Source organism: Brienomyrus brachyistius, chromosome 6, assembly GCF_023856365.1.
Source record: "Brienomyrus brachyistius isolate T26 chromosome 6, BBRACH_0.4, whole genome shotgun sequence".
NCBI classification, from domain to species: Eukaryota; Metazoa; Chordata; class Actinopteri; order Osteoglossiformes; family Mormyridae; genus Brienomyrus; species Brienomyrus brachyistius.
Genome location: NC_064538.1, coordinates 12,611,602 through 12,636,393, shown reverse-complemented (window position 1 = coordinate 12,636,393; position 24,792 = coordinate 12,611,602). Strand labels below are relative to the sequence as shown.

The 24,792-nt window shown below is 44.9% G+C and overlaps 1 protein-coding gene across 6 annotated transcripts; it reads left to right on the top strand.

Annotated features, from left to right (window-relative positions):
- Window positions 1–9: 9 nt before the first annotated feature.
- LOC125745087 (prickle planar cell polarity protein 3-like) lies at window positions 10–23,866 on the top strand. Of its 6 annotated transcripts, none has more exons than XM_049017579.1 (11): window positions 10–444; window positions 5,425–5,507; window positions 16,750–16,933; window positions 17,365–17,478; window positions 17,556–17,693; window positions 17,797–18,000; window positions 18,700–18,886; window positions 20,104–20,436; window positions 20,736–21,011; window positions 21,355–21,699; window positions 22,571–23,866. In XM_049017579.1, exons 1-11 carry the CDS (start codon window positions 403–405, stop codon window positions 23,029–23,031), a joined length of 2,367 nt encoding a protein of 788 aa, XP_048873536.1. In that variant the 5' UTR covers window positions 10–402; the 3' UTR covers window positions 23,032–23,866. The 6 variants fall into 6 exon arrangements, with proteins under 6 accessions (XP_048873536.1, XP_048873535.1, XP_048873537.1 ...); XM_049017578.1 differs by having other exon boundaries at window positions 11–444; window positions 5,422–5,507; XM_049017582.1 differs by lacking the exons at window positions 10–444; window positions 5,425–5,507 and adding exons at window positions 11,538–11,559; window positions 11,889–11,919.
- The last annotated feature ends 926 nt before the right edge of the window (window positions 23,867–24,792 follow it).

The window sequence follows — 24,792 nt, the reverse complement described above, 5'->3', positions numbered from 1 at the left end:
GCTCGGTAACCCAACTCCGGCCGGGAGCGAGCGTTCTGCGCGGGGCGCCGGGGGGCGGGGGCACGGCCTGAGCGTCGTGTACGGCACTGTAAAAGTACGCCGCTTCGGACAATAGGTGTAACTTTCGTGCATGTGAGTCACTCCGAAACAACTTGGTGATACGCGAGTCCCAGGCGATTCTTTTCCCCCCATTGTCCCCCAGACATTCTTACATTTCGTACCTTATTTACTTACAGAATGTCAGATGGAAGTTTGGTAGTTCTCCCTTTATCAGACTGATTCCTCGGCGCGGTTCTCACCTTTAATGCCAGCGCAGTGTTTCTTTTGACGGTAAGCGTGCAGTACTTAGCCGGATAGCTAGCTGCCGAGCTAAGCGCCTCGTCCTTGGAAGCCCCCCCTGTCATGTTCACGCGTGGATCCAAAAAGAGACGCTCCAATCGTTCGGTAAGTATTTATTTCCATTTTATGCACTTTTATGACGCTGGTTTTAATATACGTTTATATTGTGATTTTTTTTCGTGTATGATAAATCTTAGTATTAACTTTTAGAATTAATGAAAATTCTTCGAAGACACTAACTTACCACGACTGAACACTGAACTTTTATCATTCGGGAAAGTTGCATGCTGGTTTTAAAATTCGCTTCTTATCTGTAGACCCGTATCAATATGGTAATACGGGAAAATCATGTTGCTTAGAAAGTTAACTTGCCGTTGGAGTTGGGGTCTCTTTAAGAGACGAACGTCATATCACTTGATGGAATATGCGATTCTTCTTAATATTATTATTACTATATCCGAAGAGTGGTCGTTTGGAGCTCATGTATGCGTGTTTCCTATATATGTTGCTTCCATCAGTAGCCGCAGTAACAGTTTTCCGTAGCCTAACCTATATTTTCCCCTTTTCTTCTGTATGCATTTGGATCATGTTTAGCTGCCCTGCTAATGTGACCGTGTTGATAAAGGAGAGGCGTTTCTCCCTCTCCTAAGCGATCACCTGCACGGCGGACGCCCTTCCGCTGCCCCGTCCCCATCTGCCAGCGCAGGTCTAATATTTTGCATCCGATAAAATTACGGACATTTGTAATTGTGCGCTGTATCATCGGATTTCATTAATGACAGCAGGCGAATTCGTACTAATAAATATGTTATTTTATTATTAAACATTTTTAGGAATCAAAAGTTAAATGGAGGTTGTAACTATGAATATATCCGGTATATGCTTCTTGGGAATTAGTAATAACTTAGTTTTTCGCTCTAACTGCTTTGTGCTCATAGATTCTGGGATAGGCTCTGTGCCCCCACGACCCTGCATATGAAAAGTGGCCATAGAAATTGTATGCATAGATGGATGGAGTTTTTCAATTATCATAAAAATCAAGTCTAATTAACTCCTTAAGCTTTTGACTCATGTATTATTAAACAGGTCAGAAATAGTGATATGATAGCAAGTCCATCTCGCTTTCACTGTCTCAGTACCAGAGCTTCTCTCAAAGGCTGCTCTGCGCTAGTGTGGCCCTTTTCCAGGCTCCAGATCCACCCTGTAGCACTGTTTAAGTCAAACACCAGAGGGAAGAGGGATCAGTTTGATCCATGATGTCTCCTATAAGGGAGCAGTGCAGTGCGTGACCCATTCAGCTGCCAGTTTATCAGGTTCGATGGTGGAAAGCAGTCATCAGCAACACCAGGTGCCCCTTGCATGCTCTCGTCTGAAAGGAACTGGCCTGCTGGAAATATCGTCATGTTGAGTTACTGCCCTTAACAAATCACTCACCCAGTAAAAAGTTCTTGCAGGGTCTTGGCAGAGCTCACAGATAGTAGTAGTGGACTCCCTTTTCAACCCCCCCCCCCCCCCCCCCCCCCCCCGCCCCAATAATGATAAATAAAAATATTGTTGAATTTCCTGGTTATATATTATAGGCTTAACTGAAAGGAGATGTGATATTTTAGCTGTTGATTTCCTTTTAACATCTGGCATCTCATTGACTTAAAGCATTACAAATTTCCAGATGTGGATCTCTCTTTGGTCAGTATAAATTACTGAAGCAGTGTCATCTATTACTTGTGGCTGTGTTGTGAAGGTGTGTTCTCTGATCAAATGCTTGTTTAGTGATCCTCAGACTGTGAATTGCAGGAGAATTAAATGAACTTCTTAAAGCGTTTGGAAAATGTCCAGCTAATTAGTGTAATCAGTCAAATTACGATTTGGAAATGGTTTTTTCCTAAGCACAGAAAGAATGACGCTTAGTACATTTTCAAAATTTCAGAATCTTTGCTATCTTCAGACCTCTTGCCGCAGCTGCCAGAGTGTGGATTTCATCTGCACTACTAAACATTGGCACAGGCTCTTTTATGGAATGCCTTGGTGTGGTTTGTTCATTTAGTGTTTCATAATTAAGACAATGCTTAAGAATTAATTTGTCAGTTAATATCTAAGTACTGTGTGAAAGGTAAATATACAATCTCATGAACTCACTGTCCTTCCTTAAAAGACCTCACACATTTTTAAGTGTTCCATTTCAGCTTGCTTCCCCCACCACTTTAAAGACGTCCCTCTTTTAACTGTTGAATTTAAAAGTAATTTTAGAGTTAAAAAAGTTTCCCGTGCCGCGTTTGATTTGGCTCGTGGGTGAGGCGGTGCGAAACCTCTGTTTGGTTAGAACGCGTCTAATTAAGTTTCAGCATTTGGGATTTTTATGACTACAGAGCTGTTCAGTAACCTCCAGAAACAGCAGCTGAATTATTACAGCCTGCTGGACCTTAATCAGCAATCGTACAGGATATGCCGAATCATTCGGTCATCTGAACCTTGAGTGTGAATTAGTTTGTCATCAGGTCTGGCTCTGGAGGGCAGTAAAGGTCTAGAATAATGAGGTGGGCTAATTAAGAAGCTGGGCAGCTCACATTTAAGTGATGCTTTTTTGTACTATGGTGCAGTACAGTGTTGAGAAAGTGTCCTTTGTGTGTCATTACTGGAGCACCGACAGGCTGCTTACAGATTGTCATTGACCGTCCTTTTCAGTAAAGGGATAAGACCCAGTTTCTGAGGAGCTGCTCGGAAGAGAGGGGAGAGCAGGCCATGGCTGGACCTAGAACTGGGGGTATGCAGAGTGAACTGGAGAGAGAAGGGTGTAATGTTAGCTTTACAAATTTACCTCCTCGTGTTGTGTCTTTAAAGTCAGCAGCAATATGTTTTTCTAAATCTTCTCGGCTGATATTAGCACTTCTACAGAGTACCAGAGTCTGTGTTTTCACACTTTAAACTAGCCTATCCGGTTCTGGAAACCTTCTTTGTGCACTTTTAGTGTCGGAGTTCTCCCTGATGTGAACAGTCAATCCGGTGACACAAAATTTATACCTTTATGGAAGGGTAGCAACCATCTGTTTCTCCGAGCGACTCTGAGCTGTCGTGGGTCTGCCTGTATGAGCAGGCTCTCTTCTGAGTGATTTATAATCCTGCAGCACCCAACTTGTTGTTGTTTGCAAGCAGGATAGGTCTGGGATGTCGGAAATGTTTGGTGAGTCTCTGGTTTGAGACAGAACTTCCATTGTGTCTTTGTGATTAAAACTGCAAGGTCATCAGGAAGACAGTGAGGTACTTTGATTTGGTCCAGCTGTTCACCTCCTGCGGTGCCGATTTGTCTCTTACGTAACCTTTACTTTGCGGAGGTGAACGATGTTTGGGGCTAATTAAACCTGAAAACCTGAAAGGCAGGTAGAAGCAATGTACCTTCATTCCATAGCAGGTATGATATATAGCAATTTAAATTTGGCTGTGAAACAAAAGAAGTAGAAAATACCTGATAGCACTTGTTTCTCACCATAAATTAATCGTTGAAATGGGAAGTTGTGTGTTTTGACAGTACGCTAAGTAGATATTCATTCAGTCACTAGCATTGACTTGAAGCCAAACTAAAGGTAACACCCCATTGAACATGTTTACGGTAGGACTAGAGTACAGATTGTGTAGCTCTGAGTAAGTAACATGTACTCCTTTTGATGTCATTATTTGGTCACCGTATTTGGCTACTGCTTCCGATGCTTGTTAGGTGAGGTGTTTTTCCTGCCTCTGCATAAAGACGGGTTTGCAGCAGCACACGCAGAGCCTGGCTCCGGCACACATGTATTGCCAGGTTTAGACATGAGGCCCTGTTGGTTCCCACACAACCCAGGCGAAACGGTGGAAGCACCGGTAAAATAGGGCACCATCACGGTTTTGCTCCTGCCTGTGCCCATTGTTCCCGAGTGGGCTCCAGTACCCCCCCACGACCCCAGTTGGGATTAAGTGGTTTGGGAAAATGGATGGATGGATGGTTCACGGTTTTGATACAACAATGGGAAAGGCTGATCATGTTGCACTGATTTTAGTGCCCTGACAAATGTTTAAATGGCGATTTACAGTCTAGCCGTCATTGTGATTACTGGAGGCTTTGTGGGCTAAGTGTCATGCTTTTCCCCAAAGCTCTTCATTATGGCCGTGCCCCCCCCCCCCCCCCCCCCCCCCCCCCCCGCACCAGCAGCGCTCAGAAGCTGATCCCCTGGCAGGCAAATGGGGCAGGCTGCTCTTCCAGCTCGCTCGCCACACAGGCGCTGACACAAACAGCACAGTGTGCAGCCTCGGCTTTGCCTGCTCAGTGAGCTGCTGAACTTTCTGCAGGGTTTGGGGGACGCAGGATGTAATAAAACCACGAAACATTCCATAAGCATTGCAGGCTTTTAACGGAGGTGATAAGGGGGAGAAAGACTTTTTCAGGATTTCTCTTTGACGTATTTGGTACTTTGTTTTTTTTTTTTATCACGATGGCAGTCATTGTTGTTCTTTGTCATCCTGATGTCATTTTTGAGTTGATCCCTGCTGCCATTTTTAATGCGAGGTCAAACATACAGTTAAGCATGCACATATTCAAAGGTTCTGACAATGCATTCAAAATTTAAAAGACTACGCTTTTTTTTCATCTTGGAAAAGTATATTAATCTGTTGCAAGTCTGTCTTACTCTTGCTGCCGAAGCAACCTATGCATGACGGTTTTAATAATAATAATTGTTCGGTGTGTTGGATTAATCGTTTTCAGAAACTACATTGTGGAGAAGGTCTGGCTCCTTAAATACTCAAAGTATATTTTTGGGAATAAAAAATATAAAAATGAATTTAAATAATTCATAATAAAAAAAAATTTACAGGTTGATTGTCTTCAGCTAAGTCATGACTATGTGCAGTTGATTGTGCCCAAAGTATACCAGTAACCATGATGCTGTCCCCAAAAGCTGGATTCATACTGTTTGTGAAAAAAGAATTCCTTCTGAATTGTTGACTCACTGCATTGTGTTTGTAACAGAGTACTGACCAGCCAGTGATTGGCTGCTGCCGTGGTAACGCCAGCATTGGCAAACTGACTAATGGACTTCTGCACTGTCACTCCAGCAGGCAGGAGATGAGGACCCAGACTGGGGGCAGCCCTGTAACCGGTGTGGTGACCAGTGCCCAGGCTTCCGCATGCACGGCTGGAGGTACGACCCACGTCGGTCCCCCTCGCTCACTGTCACATTTGGTACGGTGGGAATTCTGCCATCAGCTGGAAGCTGAGTTACAAACATAAGTAGTGATGCTGAAATATAACACACATCCCTGTGCTTTTATTCTGCTCCTTCTCCAAGTGAGGCAGGGTAAGATCCAAGTAAGTGGTGTATTTCCAGGGTTGGCCCAGTATATTTTTCCAGTGAGGACCACTGTCACTTTAGTGAGTAATTTTGGTCCCTTTTTCATTTTCATCAGATTTTATCTCTAGTTCAGTTTTGTACGTTTGGTGTCATGCGTCACATGTTCTGCCATTATGTGCCTGGTCGTGTCAGGGGTTCCTCTGATATTGTAGGAACTGCATGGAAACTGCTTTTTAAACAAAAATCTCTTGAAATATCTTGCTTCTCCTAAAAATCCTGCCCCCTCCCTCCTCCATTCCTTTGTCCGCTCTTCCAGCCCAGTTGGCTCTTTATAGCCCAGACCCGCTGACCAGAGCCAGCTGGGAAGCGCCGCACTGAACACCAGCTATATTCTTGGATCTCCATCAGATCTGTTACCAATAAATCGAATGCCTCCTTGTCTTACTATTACCGCTCGCTCTTTGTGGGACTTAGTGACACTTGTGAGTGGAAGCTGACATGCAGATACTCCTGGTATAAGGCCCGCAACACCTCGAGATCCCGGCTACAGCCGGTCCTCATTTCACACCTGTTGAAATTATTATTAGGTTTCTGTGTTGGCGGCGACTCAGCACCGGCACAAGGCTGAGTCTGGGTGATCTGTGGTCTCGCCTAAGCCAGCGGCAGGGGTGTGCGGGCAGAGAGCCGGAGGGGTGCGGAGGGAGGTGGCGCCTGTGTGTGACACGCCGGGTCCTCCCCTCCCCAACCCCGCTGTGCTTTGTGTTTGGCATTTTACGTCTTTCTTTGTGTTGGATCCCTGCTTCTTTAGCAGACCTGTGTACGTTTAGAGCTGCCAATTTCTTCTCATAAACTCCAGTTAGGTTTCGTATTGCAAGTGAGGGTTTTATTGTGATGGTTCTGACTGAGCCAATATCTTTGAAATGGTTTTATTGTCTGTCATGTGTGAGTTGATCCACTGCTTTCATTGTTTGTACAATATTATGAACTCTCATTTACTTTTAATAAATGCCTGGTCCTCATACAGTCTCTCAGGTTTTTAGCCATACGTTGTTTTGTGCTATACAAACCATAGGCTTAATCTTTTCTTAATGATACCTTGAAATATATTTATATAACAGCTGACAGTTATTTCAAATGGTGTTTGTTTACAGTGTTAATTCATTAAGTAAATTCATTTAATTCTGAAGAGCTCTGGCTTTAACGGTGACAGCCGTGAACTTGGGCTACCGTCCAAGTGACAGTCCTTATGGTTTAATGCATGTTCCAGAGTAAGTAATCGCTCACACGGTGTTAAGTAAGCATTTAGAATTGAACCTGGCAACAGCCTTTCTATAAGAGGTGCTGTGCAGTTTTTTCAAAGAAAAAAATGTTTGCGCAATATGATTATGAATAAATCATCCCCAATTCACTATTGTGGCACAATTTACATCAGACATACAAAATAGTTGGTGTTTGTTGTGAGAGCAAATGGGGATTGACTTGAGAATGGTGTAATAAAAATACTGCATTCAAAGTTCTTTGAAAATGTGTGTATACATGTATGAGTGTACTTACATTTGTGTGTGTGTGTGTGTGTGTGTGTGTGTGTGTGTGTGTGTGTGTGTGTGCGTGTGCACCTTCATGTATACGTGGGTCAGATATACATTACATTGTGGAGACGAAATGTGACAATAACCTGTTATTTATGACAATAACCTGTAGTGGGGGACCATTTTTTCGGTCTCCACAAGGGGAAAATCAGTATTATAAAAATCTGTGACTGCAATCAAAAAAGTAAAAATGCTGAAAGTCTTGTATTTTGTTTGGTTACTTATGGTAGGGTTATGCACATAGAAATGAATGGACCATCCCCATAAAGTACAGATCTGTCTGTGTGTGTGTGTGTGTGTGTGTACGCATACCTGTATATGTGCACTTGCGTGTGTACATGTGCTTCAGCAGCATGCAGGAGTCCGGTAGATGCAGCTGTGATCTGCAGAGACTCGATACAGACGCTGCTGTGATTGAGTTAGTGGGCCAGCAGCGGGCCCCTCCTCCTGGCCCCCTCATCATTCTCTGTCTGCCCAATCAGTGCAGTGTGAGACCCGTGCTGCTCCGGTCTTCACCACACCAAGCTAAATCATTCACTCTTTACTGCCGCGTGTCATTGCCATGCGGTGGCCCTTTCACACTTCAGAATGCCTCAATATTCTCTTTCTTTCTTTTTTCCGGCATACCCCACCTTCCTGTCACTCTGGCTGCCCGCCTCTCTAATGCCCTCACACTACACTAACAGGATTAACTCCCCCCCCAAGCCCCTGCTGCCATTAGATCCGATGTGATAGATTTGTCAGCCTGTTTTACCACTTTAGCCTAATAATAGCAGGGGGGGGGGGTGTAATCTTCTGTGAGTGTTTCAGGGCCTATTTTTTTCTTTTCTTTTTTACACTTTGGTTTGAGATTCCTGCTGCTCTTAAGCCAGCACTGTAATTATCACAGTTCATGTTGCGATACGCATTCTGACGTCAGAATGCGCAGCAGAGGCATTGGGTTAAACACCCATGGGTGCAAAAATTTCCCAACTGGTAGGGAACTGGGACGGAGGGAGGGACTAAAACTTGTACCGTCTGGGGGTCCCCAAAGACCAGAAGAATAAACACAACGTTAGATGGCATAGTAATAGAAATATGCACGTGTCCAGTTATGATAGCGACTGAAAGAGAAGACAGGGCAGAGACGGTCGTGTGGGGTAACCGGAGTGCCGCGTCGATGCGTGCCGCCATTGCATCCGTGTAGGGAGCCTCGGGCTGAGGCTTGCCGGTCTAATTTTTTAATTACACTGAGTCAAATGTGACTTTCCTCTCAAGGCACGCGTTAGAGAGTCAGTTTGTCTAAAAATAAACCTCGGACACCGTTTACAGAAGTATGACAGAGCTCTGTCGCCCATACATCTCAGCACTGATGGTTTTCAGTAAATTATGCATCCTATATTTCATTTATAAATATCAATACAATAAATCAGTATCCATCTATCTGTCCAATTACTTATACAAGCCAGTGCCATGCTTTGAAAAGTAGTTTTTATTTGTATTTAATGGTAGCATGATTTTTGTTTGGAAAAAAGGGGGTAGCCTCGCCTTTCCAAACGAAAGGAATCTGAGTATATTTGTACAGAAAAGTGGTTCAGTTGCCTGTTAATGGTAAAACCATGGTAAGTCATTCATTAATGGCTCAAGGTCAAGAGATCTTCCTGGTCTAGTGAGACCAAACCCTGGAATACTAGGCCCCTCCCCACACATACAGCAGGTTTCTATTCATCTGTCACTCATTGAGGTCAACTCACACAAATGCTGTCAAATGCTTGGTGGCCAAAGATAGTTTTTTTTTTTTGTTGGTTATTATCGATGAAAAGCCGCTTTGGCTTAAAAAAAAAAAAAAAAAACACTGCAATGTTTCTGGATGCAGAAAATGTTTATTCTGGCATTTGCCGATTTTTGGGGCTCCTGTTTGCAGAAAGCGAAAGATGTAAGCATGTATCTGTGCGTCAGAGAGAGAGACTGACCAGCAGCACCTCAGAGTCCACATTCACTGCTGTAGGAAGGGTTACTGCAGGACACTAACTTCTAAAGCCCCGTAAAGTGGGCATGTTGCAGGTTCTTGCTAGAAACCGCCGGCAGTTTGTGTAGTGTGTCCGCTGTTAGCCTGTGTGAATTATGTTTCTTAATTGCTATGGAGGAAATAGTCTGGCCAAAACCAACACAATCCTTTTGTTTTCAACTTATTTTTTTTTATTTTGGGAGAACAAATAAATCCAGCATGACCCCTTGTCATTTGTCCTTGTGTGGCCTTGCTTGGCCTTGTAGCTTCTGTGTACAATAGCAGTGACTGGGGGGGGGGGGGTGGAGAGCATTTTGTGTGAGTCTTGCTTGGTACTTGGGGCGGGACACAAGCAGCACTTGAGATTTGTGCCACATGTATCGCTTTGCACTCTGGGTTTTTCCAGCATTGTTGACTTTACTGTTAGCGCACGTGACTTTCCCAGCTTGCGGTATGTTTCTCGGCAAGGGGGTGATGTATCGAACTTCCAGCAGTATGGCAGAGTTGGCGGTTGTGAGTGTCTCACTCAGCATATCAGACAAAATCAGCCTATAGACCTTGGGGGGGGGGGTGTTGGGGAATCTGGATTAGAAATGGGCTCCTTCTACCGGGACATTAAGACATTCTAGACACACTTCATGGGGGGGGCAAAGCTCCTCTTTTTAATTATTATAATTCGGGCCGCATCTGCTCGTCTTCTGCACAGTCAGTGGGAGATGGCAGTAAATCACCCCATCAGTGGGCGACTGGCGGTGTCACAGCCGCTCATCAATCTTTGTAAATACGCAGCCAGACGGCCCAGTGCGGAGCGCAGCGGAGACGTGCGGAGGGACCGATTGAGTTAGCGGTGACCCGCCCAGGACTGCAGGTCCAATTAGCTCAGATCGGTGTGGGGGGAGGGGACACTCTGATACGTTAGCGCCACCATCACCAAAGAAGGTAGGGAGAAATTAACATAACCCTCCATTTTATTTCTATTACAGCTGCGTGTGAGCAGGCAGATCAACAGCAATAGTTCTGACGTTTAAAGCTGTTTACTGTATGTACATATGATGAGGCTGCCAGCGCGGGAAAGGTATGAACGTCCCGAACTAGAGAAAGAACATGGATTAAAATCCTGGCAAATGGTGGAAGGGACCTTCGATCTAAAATGTAAATGTTAGTCTATCATCCGTGTGCTCATTTAAAGAAATATTACATTTTGTAAAACCTTCCCCGGCCTCCTGCATCCAAGGTGGTCGCTGCCACATTAAGCAGCATTGTGTTCTGTGCTTTCAGCGGGCTTATTAGGACAAATAATGACTGGGAGCGACAGGGCATTATCATTCATTTAATTGTGCATCAGCAGCGCCTGACCCGAAACCCAGCTCCCATCTGTCTTACGAGAGGAGGCACATGAGTGACAGGACAGCGGGCAGAGAGTAACGCGGGCGGACAAGGGGGGAGGTCTGCGGGAGGTGAAGGAGAGGGATGCGCTGATGAAGAGGAGAGATGGGAGATGAACAGGCTTGGGTACCTGACACACACACTGACAATGGGCTCTTCGTGTGAGGCTCCTGATTGGCAGGTGGCTGCAGTGTGATTGACAGTGTGATGAGCAAGGAAGCGAGCAGAGCCTCGCTCTCCCTGAAGGAGGTTTTCAACGTCCCTGTCCCTCGTTTACTCTCCTTTATCGAGCTCTTGTTCAGGGCCGAGTTACTTGCCTGACGGTCTTTGCCTGACAATTAATTTATATATCAGCAGCCACGTTCTCAGAAATGGAAGCACTAGTTTCAAAGGGACAAGTTATATGTATAATTGGTTCAAACACTCAGGTGTACGTTAGTGACACCTTAACTTTAACCTTTTTTCAAGTTGAATCTCATTTGTGTGAAGGTCGCGTGGTTCTGGAGAGCGCTAAATGCTGACAGGGTGAATATTGGTGAAAGACTTGCCACTGCTGGGCAAAGTGGAAGGTGGACGAGGTTACGTGGCTCAAGAAACCGGAGCATATTAATGAAGCGTTTTAGCAGCTATGCAGGGATACAGTGCTTTTAGGCTCTCTTGGTACAGAGTAGCTGTCATGTCGGTTGTACCCATTGTGCTGCCGAGCTTTGTGATTCAGTAAATAGTTATTCTGCCCCTAAGAGTTTGTGTATGGGTGTGTGTGTGAGAGAGAGAGAGAAGGAGGGAGGGGGAGAGAGAGAGAGAGAGAGAGGGTGGGACAGACCGCTGGGGGTGGGCATTGTCCATTGTATGTCAGCGCAGTGTCAGTTTAAAAAAGGAGAGAGCAGAGTGACAGAGCAAGAAGGACACCGAGTTCTGCTGTGATCTGTGACAGCTGGAGGTATTACCATGGCAAAATGGGTCAATAAGAACCTTCAACTTAAAATAAGTTTTTAGGTGTTTTATCAAGGAAGATGATACATAAAAAGCCATGTGGGCTTTCGTTCAGCTTTGAGAAAAGCTAGTGCTAAAACTTATTTTCTCCTGGTCTCTGTTGGGATGCAGTTACGTAGCTTAGATGCCCCAGAAGACATTCAGCTGGATTTCTGTACAAAGTTCTTTACCTTACTTCCTGACTGTTGAATGTAACTGAGATGTTTTTTTTATAAACCACAGCAGACAGTTTTAGATAGAGCCTAGAACAATCCAACAAATCCATTCTGTTTTCAGCTTAGAAAGGACGGTATTTCTACTGAAGAAGGTAAGACTGTTTCTTTGCTTTTCCTACTTGCTTTTTGGGATGTTATTAAGGATATGTAACAATATATATAGCATCAGAATATAACATTATAGATTTCTGAGTGACTGAAATTGGAGTTGCCTGGCATGTTTGGAAAGTTTGTCGTTAGATCATAATGCCAAAGATCACAAATGACTTGTTGCCAATTAACTTAGGAACCTACAATCCGTTGGGCTGCATCTGTGATCAGTGCCAGCGATACAGATAATTTGAAGTTCCTGTGATATGTACCAGAACTCAGGTTGTCCCTGGAGCGCCGTCATCTGGTTGCTATGTAACCGAGTAGCTAAGACCTACATTTTGTGATTAATTGTATACACTGTGGAAGACTGGCTCTTCACACCTTTGCCATTGGCTCCCATCCAGATTTTCTTCCCCGGCTGCTTGTCTGTCTTGCTTCTAGGAGAGAGAAGCCTGACCTGGAACGGTGGGTTTTATTTGTTTCACGTCGCTACCAAAGTGTTTGAAATGTAGGCAAAGGGTTGGACAGATTTTAAACAGAGTTTCAGTCCCTCCACCCGTCATCTGCAGTGTTGGCTTTGTTTAGTGTCTTTGTTTTGGTTTAAGTTGAGCCCATACTTGACTCAGCCCATAAATGACTGTATGGGGCGGTGTGTGACTCTGTGGATTTGAACTCAGAGGGTTGCTGGTTCAAGCCCTGTGGACTGCAGAGTAGTTTCACCTGAGCACGGGCCTTAAAACCAATTGCTCCAAGGACTGTCTGACCCTGCTTTTTCAATTGTTTCTCTATATAATTGTATGTTATTTTGGGTAAAAGGGTCTGCTATGTAAAATAAACATATGTTTAATTGTTGATAGGTTTTGCTTATGCAGGTGCTCCTCTACTTACAAACTTTCAACTTACGAGCTTTCAGACATACGAACGAAGAGGACTGTAAGTCCAAATTGTGTTCGTTGGGCTCCCGTTTCCTGTCCGCAACCTCAATTTTTTTTTCTGCACGCCAATTCCGTCCAGTACGACTTCTGGCCGCTACTCCCGCTGCACAGCAGCGTAGCGTGCGTACTCCCAGCATCCTAGCTCTTTGTTCTTGCGTATACCCTTAGAATGATGTCGAAAAATGACTTACGAACATTTCAAGTTACGAGCATCTGTTCGGAACGTATCTCGTTAGCAAGTAGATGAGCGTCTGTATTTCAGTTTAATGCGAAAGATTAAAACAGCTCCTGTGTACATTTTAACTAATCTGCTTGTTGTGTTTTGTATTCTTTACTTTTGCTTGATGGTTTAAGGGGTTTATTCCTGCTTGTGTTGAAGGTACACTGAAGTGATGATGATGATGATGATGATGATGCAATTTGGTTGTAACCTGTTATCAACTTCTAGGTTGAGAATTGGGGTTGTATCTTGACCTTATTACATTAACAGATTTGGCGGCTGGGAAGTGTACAGATGTAACGCCGGAGATAATCTGAAGCTTTATTTGCCGCATGGTTTGACTGAGGCCAGGTGCCATGTCTGCTCTGGGAATGTGGAAGCTTGTAAGCAAACTGAGTTCTGAGGCGTCTTTGTCTGTAGGATGCAAGACCCATGAAAAATTACAGAGGGATCTTCTGCTCTGCCTGTTGTTCATTGCCATGTCCTGTATTTGGGAAGGCAGCATGTTTGCTGTATGTTTTTCAGGCCACAAATAGCACCTTCTAGTAAGTTAGAGAGTACTCTGTGTCTTCACATTATAGGGCAGCGAGAGGGAACAGTGTTTTTAAGCACAAGCGTGCAGAATGTGGCCAGATGAGTGGAACACAGGAAGTGAAAGGAGATAAGGGAGGCGGAAAGGCCTTTGCGTTATCTCACTGTCACCTCCTAGCTAGGAGCCTTTACTCTGCCTGAATGAGAGCCAGGGATGGGGCCCGGTCTAACTCATTTGAAATCCCGCAGTCTTTCCATCTCACTGTCAGTCTCATAATGACTGATGACTGTGAATTTTTTTTAATTGTGTGTTCCTTTAATAAATAGGCATTTATGCACCCCAATAGGAGTATAAATATTAATTCCAAGCTGTGTGATCATCATATAGCCTCCTGGGCCATTGTCAGTGTCAAGGACAAGGTCATAGAAAATGGATTATAGATAGCAAGAATAAAGAATAGACTTGGGCATAACCTGTCCTGATCTATTGTGTTTGTCATTATTTGTTCCAGCCTTGCTTTTAACATTTTCCTTGTTTATACAGGTGATGCATAAGATTATGTCCATCCAGAGGTGGATAGTTCAGGTCCCGAAAATAAAAATCCAGACCAAGATTTTTTTTCAACCAACCTGTTAAGTACTCTGTGACTGTGATTCTTCATACTCAACTGGTTGGTTGGAACAAAATCTTGGTCTGGATTTTCACCTTCTGGACCTGAACTATCCATTGCTTTGTTCATGCAATTTCTATTTACTTTTCCAGTACAGGATTGCAGAGGCATGGACCTTATGTTATGCAGCATAAGGCATTAGAACACCCTAAACGGGATACCAGTCCATGCTGCAGGGCACACACTCCGTGGGAAATTTAGAAATGCCAAACAGCATGTGTTCGGAGCAGAACACAGAGGGAGCATGCACAGAGGAGCATGCACAGAGGGGTGTGAGACCTCGCTCCGCAGAGGTCTGAGCTGACTGTGCTGCCTGCTGCACCACTGGGTCCTTTTCCATCAGGCTTTGACTGTTGTGGCTGCATTTGGTGGCCTTTGTCTAGTGTGAATATGGTGGGAGTTCCCTAGAGAGTGGCAGGAAGGTGTGGGGTTTGTACTGAGAGTGCAGTCCAACAGGGATGAAAAGCCGGAGTAAAGCTGCTTTGTTCCTATCTATGTCTCGACATGGGGCCTTGTGCCACAACTGCTGAAATGGCCCACTGTTATGCAATCAGAGGGTGCCTCTCCAAAAAGGCTTCAGCCAATTCAGACCCAATTGTGGAGTGGAGAGCCCAGAGATTCTGGCTGGCTCACTTCCTGACACAGAGACACTGATCTGGGAGAGCGTGTCACTGTGAAAACACTCCAGTGGTATCTAAAGTTTAAAAAAAAGCTATTAGGGTCCCTTTCATGAACCTCCTTGTTTTCTCCTCGAACCTCTTGTCTTTTTCAGGCAGGGTGATTATTTTTTTTTTGCACTGTGTATGATGTTCACTGTAGGTTGTTCAGCCTGTTTTCTTTACATTTCTGAAAATCGCCAAACATCCTGCCTAAGGTCTGTGTAGTGGAGGCGTTCCAAATCACGCGTGAAGTGTCAGCCTTCTCAGCATTCAGACGGTTGTGTGAGGTGTGCAGGTCCATGCAAACGTGGGTGAGTCCCTGCAGGAGCGTTTTCTTTGGTCACGGTGACAGACATGCACCAGCGTCAGTCCACATTCGTTTCAGATGGCAGGCATTCTGTGTCTGATGAGCATTGCAGTGACGGAGAGGGGAAAGTGTCACACGGAAACGTGTCGCGTAATGTGCTCAAGCTGCTAAATTGCGTCATGCTTTGGGTCTGGAATGAAGATTGGAGATCTCACGAAGTGCAGATGAAATGGAGGTCACCCAAAAAAATATAATTGGGATGTTGTTTACATTAGACTTCGTCCTGTTGGATCTACGTCCAGCAGCAGTTGGCAGCTGATCAGCTGAAGTCTTTTTGTCTTTGTGTTTTACAGATCGACTCATGCTGCTCAACTTTGTATGTTTGCCACTAGTGCGAGTATTAGCTCTGTAACTGTGAGGCTTGCAGTATGGAAGGAGCTTTTCATGTGAATGTGAATGTTAAGGAGACTTTTATGGGTCTTCAAAGATCCCCGAAAGCCATTTTTTAAACTAAAGGTTTACAAGAAGGACACTGGTAGGAGGAGGAACTCAACCTATTAAATTTTATCAAAGGCTTCAACCTATTATATTATATTATATTATATTATAATATCAGTAGTACAGTCAAGTGCTGTGTGTGTCTGTGTGTGTGCATATGCGCATGTATGTCTCTTTGTGTATATGTGTATGTTTGTGTGCATGTGTTTGTATGTGTACATGTGTATGCACGTGAGTCTGTGTGTGTGTGTGTGTGTGTGTGTGTGTGTGTGTGTGTGTGAGAGAGTCTGTGCATGAGTCTGTGTGTGCGCGTGTGTGAGCCTGTGTATGTGTGAGTCTGTGTGTGTGTGTGTGAGTCTGTGTGTGTGTGTGTGTGAGTCTGTGTGTGTGTGTGTGAGTCTGTGTGTGTGTGTGTGTGTGTGTGAGTCTGTGTGTGTGTGTGAGAGTGTGTGTGTGTGTGTGAGAGTGTGTGTGTGTGTGTGAGAGAGAGTCTGTGTGTGAGTCTGTGTGCGTGTCTGTGTGTGTCTGTGTGTGTGTGTGTGTGTGTGTGTGTGTGTGTGTGTGTGTGTGTGTGTGTGTGTGTGAGAGAGTCTGTGCGTGTGTGTGTGTGTGAGTCTGTGTGTGTGTCTGTGTGTGTGTGTGTGTGTGTGAGTCTGTGTGTGTGTCTGTGTGTGTGTGTGTGTGTGCTGTATCACAGGTCCTCCCTGATCTCACGACCCTTCCTACCCTGGAATTCCCTCATTGACTGTTGAGTTCTAGTTACTAAATCAAACAAGCTGCCTCTTTTTCGGCTGGTGGAACTTGAACCCTCCACTTTTCCAGCCTCTCGCTCTCCGTCTCTCTCACCCAGTTTCTGTTTTCCTCTTCTGGGCAGAATGAAATGCAGCTGTAGTCATGCTCCATTTCTGTGAATCTTCTTCAGTGCCTGTCACTCTCACTCTTTCCATTGTTGCGCTGATCTACTGGATGCATACCAACTGAAGGCCCCCCCCCCCCCCCCCCCCGCAGGAAGATCTGCATCCACTGTAAGTGCGTGCGTGAGGAGCATGCTGTTCGGCCCGCACCGGGCCAGCTGGAGAGGATGATGACCAAGCTGGTGTTCGACTTTCAGCGGCACTCCATCTCCGACGATGACTCTGGGTGTGCCTCCGAAGAATACTCCTGGGTCCCACCTGGACTAAAACCAGAGCAGGTCAGAGCCCGAGGTCCATTCGCTGGGGGAAATGGAAAGTGGGAGTGCAGGAAGAGTGGGATGGGACAGGGGGAGTTCTAGGCAGGTGGCATGTGGAAAGGGCCGCACTTCCGCTGGGAGTCAGACATAAGTCGATGGTTTGCTTTCCTGGGACATTTCAGATGCCATGCAGCATGTGTTCGCTGCCCCTGTCTGCCCCAGATCACCTCCAGCATCTCCTCAGAGCTGTAACAGCCACCTTCAGTGCATCTCTGACTGCCAGCTGGGCCCCTTAACAACCCAAAAGCAGCCATGAATTTTTCATGGAAGCCGCACGCTCCCTCTGTCGCCTGGCGGTGCATGCATGTGTGGTGTCAGCAGGGTCCCAGCGGGGTGTGGGGTTACGATCCTGCACCTTGACACGAACTCAATCTTCCATACACCCCCTACAGGTGTATCAGTATTTCAGCTGTATTCCTGAGGACAGGGTCCCATACGTAAACAGCCCTGGGGAGCGCTACCGGATCAAGCAGCTCCTCCACCAGCTGCCGGCCCACGACAGCGAGGTAGGGGGCACCAAAACTCACATGTATGCACACACGTCCACAGCATCGGTATCCCTCTTGTAATTGTGTGTGTCCAGCCCCAGTACTGTAACTCCCTGGAAGAGGAGGAGAAGAAGGAACTGCGGCTCTTCAGTCAGAAGAGGAAGAGGGAGAACCTAGGCAGGGGCTCCGTCAGGATTTTTCCCGTTACCATGACGGGTGCCGTCTGTCAGCAGGTGAGGAGCGGCGTCAGACAGCCGTCGCGAAAGAGCCTAGGGGATGATGAGTGGCAGTTCTTGGGGGGGAGGTGCTCATGTGGTCTCCTCCCCCTTGTCTTAGTGTGGCAGGCAGATCCGGGGCGGTGACATCGCGGTGTTCGCCAGCAGGGCGGGGCTGGGCGCCTGTTGGCACCCCCAGTGCTTCCTGTGCGCCCACTGCCACGAGCTGCTGGTGGACCTCATCTACTTCTACCAGGACGGCAAGGTGTACTGCGGGCGGCACCACGCCGAGCAGCTGAAACCGCGGTGCCAGGCCTGTGACGAGGTGGGCGTTCACACGCCACGTATTTATTGCAAGTTGAATGTCCACGTTTTTTAGATAATAAAGATTAAAATCATCCAATCAGTTTGTTTAAATCTGGACTCAGTCATAATCTGATTATACTGCTCTGGTTTAAACCCCTCCCAAAATTTGTATTTAACTCCGAAAAGTCTACCACCCCCCACTCCCAACCCTACTGAGGGTATGGTTTTCGGACCCCCCTCCCCATGAGATTTATTTCTGACTACAGGCCTGCTGCTCTAGATCATCGTGAAGCTGGTCAGGCATGAGCCACCTGTCTGTTACCATGACGCATTAAAACACTAAGATTTGGCTGTGTGCATGAGTGTGTGTGGATTGTGCCTGTATTACATTGTGGGGACCATTTTTCAGGTCAGGTCTGTGTGGTGGCTTGGCTTTGCTTATACAGTATTCTGATGCTGGTTCAGCAGTTCCTGTCCTCCTCATTTTGGGCTCTGACCAGACAGGATTAATGAAGTGAGATGGAGATGAAGCAGGAGAGCAGTTCTAATCTGGCACTGAATGGAATCAGAACTGATGCAATTCTGCTCGTGTCACATATTCCCCTTTACTACATTTTCTTTGAAAACTTTAATGGATACTTGTGGCGAGCTTCTCACAGAGTTCCTGTGCCCCATCTTGCCGAAGCTCTTTGTCACCCTGCCCCTCTCTCGTATCCAGATCATCCTGGCGGACGAGTGCACGGAGGCCGAGGGTCGTCACTGGCATATGCGGCATTTCTGCTGCTTCGAGTGCGAGGTGACACTGGGCGGTCGGCGCTACATCATGCGGGAGAGCCGGCCCTACTGCTGCTCCTGTTACGAGTCGCTCTACACCGAGTACTGCGACACCTGCGGGGAGAACATAGGTATGGCCTCTCAGCGCTGCCCTCAAGTGGCGGGAGATGGAAGGGTAGCAGCCTGGGAGGGCTCCTCTGCACTCACAGCATCATTTAAGTGAAAGCTGTGGCTGTGTGCCCTGTGCCTGGAGAATCTGTGTAATGCACAATATGGGGAATTAGTGAAACAAGACAATGGTTTCAGAAGCTTAATTTAAAGACCCCGTGTTGAAAACTAGCAGAGATGAAGTGGATATGGATGTCTATGCCTATAATTTATTTTCATCATTAATATTATTATTATTACCATGAATAATAATAATATTATTTAAAACTGAAGTGTCAACTTCTTTGCAGAGGTGGCTTAAGTTTTTTTTTTATTATTTAAAAAATGCGCTGTTTGTACAACATATGTCACCTTTGCACTGCATTATGGTACACAGGGAGCATGCGAATACGCAACCTCTGCGCAACATTTGCAGTACTTAGTGTGCATTTTATTGTTTGCTATACAGTACCTATGATTTGCTGTTGAGAACAAAAAAACACTTCAGAATGGCAGGTGCACTATATAGTGCAATTTTTAGGGAGTAGTGAGCGATTGAGGGCTCAGGGTTTATTTATTGTCATTCTTAACATGTTGACACATGATGGGAACGAAATTCCAGCGGCGATGTTAATATGCTAGTCTAAATACTTTGTCTCATTTGCCATATGCTCGGTGAATGTACCAAATGCAGACTGGCTACACAGGCTGGTGGTAGGAGGAGCCAGGCTCTGTCAGTCACTGCCTGATCTGAACCAATGGAAAACAACCAAGTAACCAATGAGAAGAGTGATAGGTCAGTTGGTGACTGACAGTGCATGATAATCCCACCCATCATTTTCTTCTTTCCCAGATGGAACACGAGGCAGGTTTATGTTCGCCCTTAAGCTGAAAGTCGACACGCAAGCAATGTGCATCATATTGTAGCTGAAAGTAATACAACAATACTTGACTATGATACAAGTATAGAATTACATATCAGCAAATAGGGGATCATTGTGCATTGTGCTGTGACATCCACTGCACAGAATGCTGATTTTGTGTACTACTGTACTTTCAGCTGCAAAAAATCAAGACATTTAGTGAATGGTCTGGTTAAGAAGTTAAGAAGCTCTCATTCCAAAAAAAAAAACATTCTCATCAAAGTAAATCCTCTGGTTCCAAGTGTAAATATGCACCTATTGTTTTGTCTGCCCTCCAGGCATTGACCAGGGCCAGATGACGTACGAGGGCCAGCACTGGCATGCCACAGAGTCGTGCTTCTGCTGTGCCCACTGCCAGCTCCCCCTGCTGGGCAGACCCTTCCTTCCACGCGGAGGTCTCATTTTCTGCTCCCGCCCCTGTTCCCTGGGGGAGGATCCCAACAACTCTGACTCCTGTGACTCAGCCTTCCAGGGCAGCCTGTCCAAGCCCAAAGTTCTCCTAGCTGCCAGTGCAGAAGCAAAACCACAGACCCATCCACAGCCCAGAACAAAATACGAACCCTCAGTGGCACCCGGGAAGACCAGCGGGAATGGGGAATTGGAAGACAGAGGTATGGGAATGTGAAAGCGAGGAATGTGTGTGAGAAATCAACGAGCAGACATTATATAAAGCGCTAAAGTGCCCTCTAGTGTCAGAAGACTGAAAAAAAACACATTTCATGTATCATATAATGCATATACAGCAATATAGTGCAATAAATATAGTTGATTGACAATAAATAGATGAATACAAATAAAGTGACCAGTGTGTGTATATTAGGTGAATATGAGAGCAAGAGGGTGTTGAGTTTCATTATGGTCTATTAGAAGCTTCCAGTTTGCCGTCATGTTATCTCTCTCCTGTTCTCAGGTCTCCCTGGCTTCCCACCGCAGCAGACTTTGGAGAATGCAGACACCTTACCCAATGGACACAGCAGAACCACGCCTTCCCCAGATCCCCTCAGCCAGCCCGCCCGTGACCAGCATCCCGAGCCAGTAAGCGTAACCACCGGCAACAAGAATCAGGCCAAGGCCGCAGAGCGGGAGCTAGAGCAATCGCTTCTGGAGCACTTCTACCCAAACAGCACATCGAGAGGGACAACAACTGCAAGGAGCTGGGGCAGTGAGGCAGAGCAGAGGGACACTGGTATGTTCACAAGGGACACTGAACAGATAACAATGCTCTTAGGAAAATGATATAATACTAAATGTGATGTGGCCATGGTCCTATCAGTCCAGTAATATCACTAGTTTAATCTTGGTTAAATGTGATGTGGACATGGTTCTATCAGTCCAGTAATATCACTGGTTTAATCTTGGTTAAATGTGATGTGGACATGGTCCTCTCAGTCCAGGGATATCTCTGGTTTAATCTTGGTTAAATGTGATGTGTACATGGTCCTATCAGTCCAGTAATATCACTGGTTTAATCTTGAATGAACTTCTATGGAAACTATTTTTTTCCTAATTGTCACCGCTCCCTGTTCCAGAGTTGTCACCCCAGCAATACTCTGTGCCAGATGTGGGTGGTCCTCTCTCTCCTGCTAACCTCCCTGGCTACTCCCAGTGTTGCCAAGCAAAGACCACAACTGCTGAACCCAAGCCCACAACCCCTGGGACCCAACTGGCTCGCACCGGAACCAGCAGGGTCTGCTTCAAAGAACCAGACAGCTGCAGCTACGTGGTGGAAGATAATGAAGAGAAGACTCAGGAAGAGGAAGAGGTGCTTCAGCAAGGAGACCAGGGCCAGGTGGTGTCTGGAGGTTTTAGAAGAAAGTTGCATTTCCAAAGACACTCGATCCAGTCGAGTTTCCCACCTCAGATGGATCTCTTTGGTAAGAACATAACACCCTTTTGAATTAATTCATTTATAGAAGGTGTATCATTTAGAGTTTCATTAATGTCAATTCATGTGAAAAAGTAAGTATGTAAAGGTCCCTCTTTTTTAATATATGTGGACATAACAAGATTATATCTTCATTTAAACAGTATCTATATATATAAATGACATAACAAAAAAATGAAAATTTGATTTTGCAATAATTGATAAAACATTTAGGTAACATTTAAAGCACCCATGTATAAGGCATTATAGATACCTTCATAATGCATTACAACGCATTCATAAGGTATTATAAATATGGCTATAACTATTTATTAAAAGGCAAAACACACGATAGCCTCATTTATTAAGCCTCATGAAAGTTCTATGAAGCTCTCATCTAAAATGCGCTATAAATACCTTCATAGTGCATTATAATGGCTTATACTGACCATTATAACGCATTACAAAGGTATCTTCATGAACAACATTCACAAATACGCACACAAAATTTATATTTACGATTATTTCAGTTGTACAATGGACTGCATAATATAAATGGTGCATGTCATTTGTTGTATCAATATAGTTGAAACAAAGATGATGTTGAAATATGTTGAAAAATGCAAAACTTTACGTGGGGTGTACTTAGTTTTTCACATAACTGTATTCTATATTTCTTTACTAACGTTTCATGTCTATTACGAAACAAGGAAATGTCAGTTCTGATTTTTAATGACTGTTCTCTTTGTTTTCCCTTTGTTGCTACTGCCTTTTCCCTGGTGTTGTCTTGTCCTCTTAATTTGTTGTACGTCATTTTGATTTATACTCCGGCGATCTTGGCCCTCATGGTCCCGACGCCACTCTGATTGCACACCTCCCAGTGGACGGCCCGTTCCCACATCGTAGTTACCGACGAGGACCGCAGAGCTGCCAGCGGGAGCACCTTGCCTCCGATTGCGCTGTCACCATTGGTACCGAGACGCGGTTCCGACGGGGGCAGACTGACAGGCCACGTTTGGACTCTCTGGACTGGCGGGGAGAGCTTCAGAAGGGCTGCAGCATCCCGGAGACTCCACCCCTCTCCCTCTACCCTGGATACTTTAAGCATGAAGACTGCTGCTCCACCTGCTCCTCCTCCTCTGAGTCTGAGGAAGAGGGCTACTTCCTGGGTCAGCCGATCCCACTACCCCCGCAGCTGTGTCGAAGCCAAGCAGGGGTGAGGGAGAGGGAAAGAGGGAAACGTGGAGAAACAGATGATGGCTTGCAGAACTCTAACAAGAGGAGGGAACAGGGAAGGACCCACAGCTTCAGTGGGAAAGATAAGAACTGCATCCTCTCATGACTCCCAGAGGTTAATCCCCACCTCTGCTTTCTCTGTAAAGCATTGTGACATCGACCCCTTAAGAAGCCAGGAGATTTCACTGAAAAGCCATCCATATATTTTAGCAGCAAATTAATTAATCAATTTATGTATTACACAAAAAAGTCCTAACGTCCGGTAAATTAAAAAAATATTCTGAACAATGCCCAACAGACATATCTTGTTCAGACACGAAGAATCAAATTCAAAAATCTAATTTTTAAAATGATTTTTACGTTTTCACATTTCACACTTTAATAGGGTATGGTATTGACATTATCTTCAGTAAAATTAAGTTATAAAGGTGCTTTCTACAAATTCAAGATTTCTTCAAAGTTCATGACCCACACTTAAGAGCTTTATACTCATAGAACATGATTTTATTGTAATCGGTTTCTACCAAATTTCTATTCACGTTGAATTGTAAATAACACAGTCACCCATCCATTTTCCTACTGTTGAAGGTCAAGATTAAGCAGGACATGCTACAACATATCCACAAAGTATTCTGCAGAGAATGATTCAGAGAAGGTAAATAGTAACATGTACATTGTAGCTTTTATAACAGAACCACTTTTGTGTCACATACGCTGATTTCCATGTTTGAAGATGGGAAAGCACTTGCATTTAATTGAAACTTGAAGAAAAACTGTAACGTGATTGTCACAAAGATGCTGAGAACACAGAAATTTAAGACATTTAAATTTCAGTGCGGGCTTGGTGTGTGCAAAACGTATGTCTGCTATAAGTGAAAATTCAAAGTAACTTATTACAGTATTTCCTGTTTTTCATACTCTTCAATAAATGTTAAGATATACTTGCTGGTTCTGGTTCTATTCAACTGAGTCTATAACAAGAAAAATCACGGCAATCAAGCAGGTCATTGCAATAACTTGTATATAATTTGCTGTGCCCCAGATTTGGACCAGGGTTGCTGTGACCACAACACAGAGTGCTAACTACTATACCATCACTGCAGACCGTATTGCAGTGATACGGTTCTGGGCATAAGATATTGGGATGGTGGGAGCAGGGGGTGAAGGGTGGATAAGCAAATAACTTAGGATGAGTATGTAAAAAAAATAACTAGATTACTTTATGATTTTATTTTCATTTATGTTATGACAAACATCAATTTATGATAGAAACACTGCAACCCTTGAATCGGGTTGTGGGTTGCAGTGACAGTTCGGTTGAAATTGTAGGCCTGGTATGTGGACTCTGTGTCTAGATTGTCCTAGACACTTGGGTTACATCAGACAAACATTCAAAACTTATTCATAGTGTAGTTCTGGCACTCTGGCATTGCAGCAGCGAAAAATGAGGAGGCTTGCTTGAAGGAGAAAAGAATGCTTTTGTTCAGCCCTTAAAAAGCCTAACACAGGCACCAAACAAGCGTTGGAACCATACATACTGGGGAAAAGCAGGGAGGTCAGACACCGGACAATAAGGTAGACATACGGTGGGTAATTTACACAATAACTAGAGACACGTGAGGATCATACAGGGTTCACACAAGACACAGGCAAACACATACACAACAATCAAAAACACAAGTATTAACAATAACCAAAACAAAGGGCTATTTACAATTACCCAGCATGCACTTACAGTAGTATAGTTTGAGGACCATGCCAATTATGAGAGTTTTCCTGGCGAAAACAGCAAAACAGGAGGACACTGGGAAATGGCCTTGAAATACAGGAGAAACCAGGGAAAAACTGGAATGTTGGCAGGTATGGC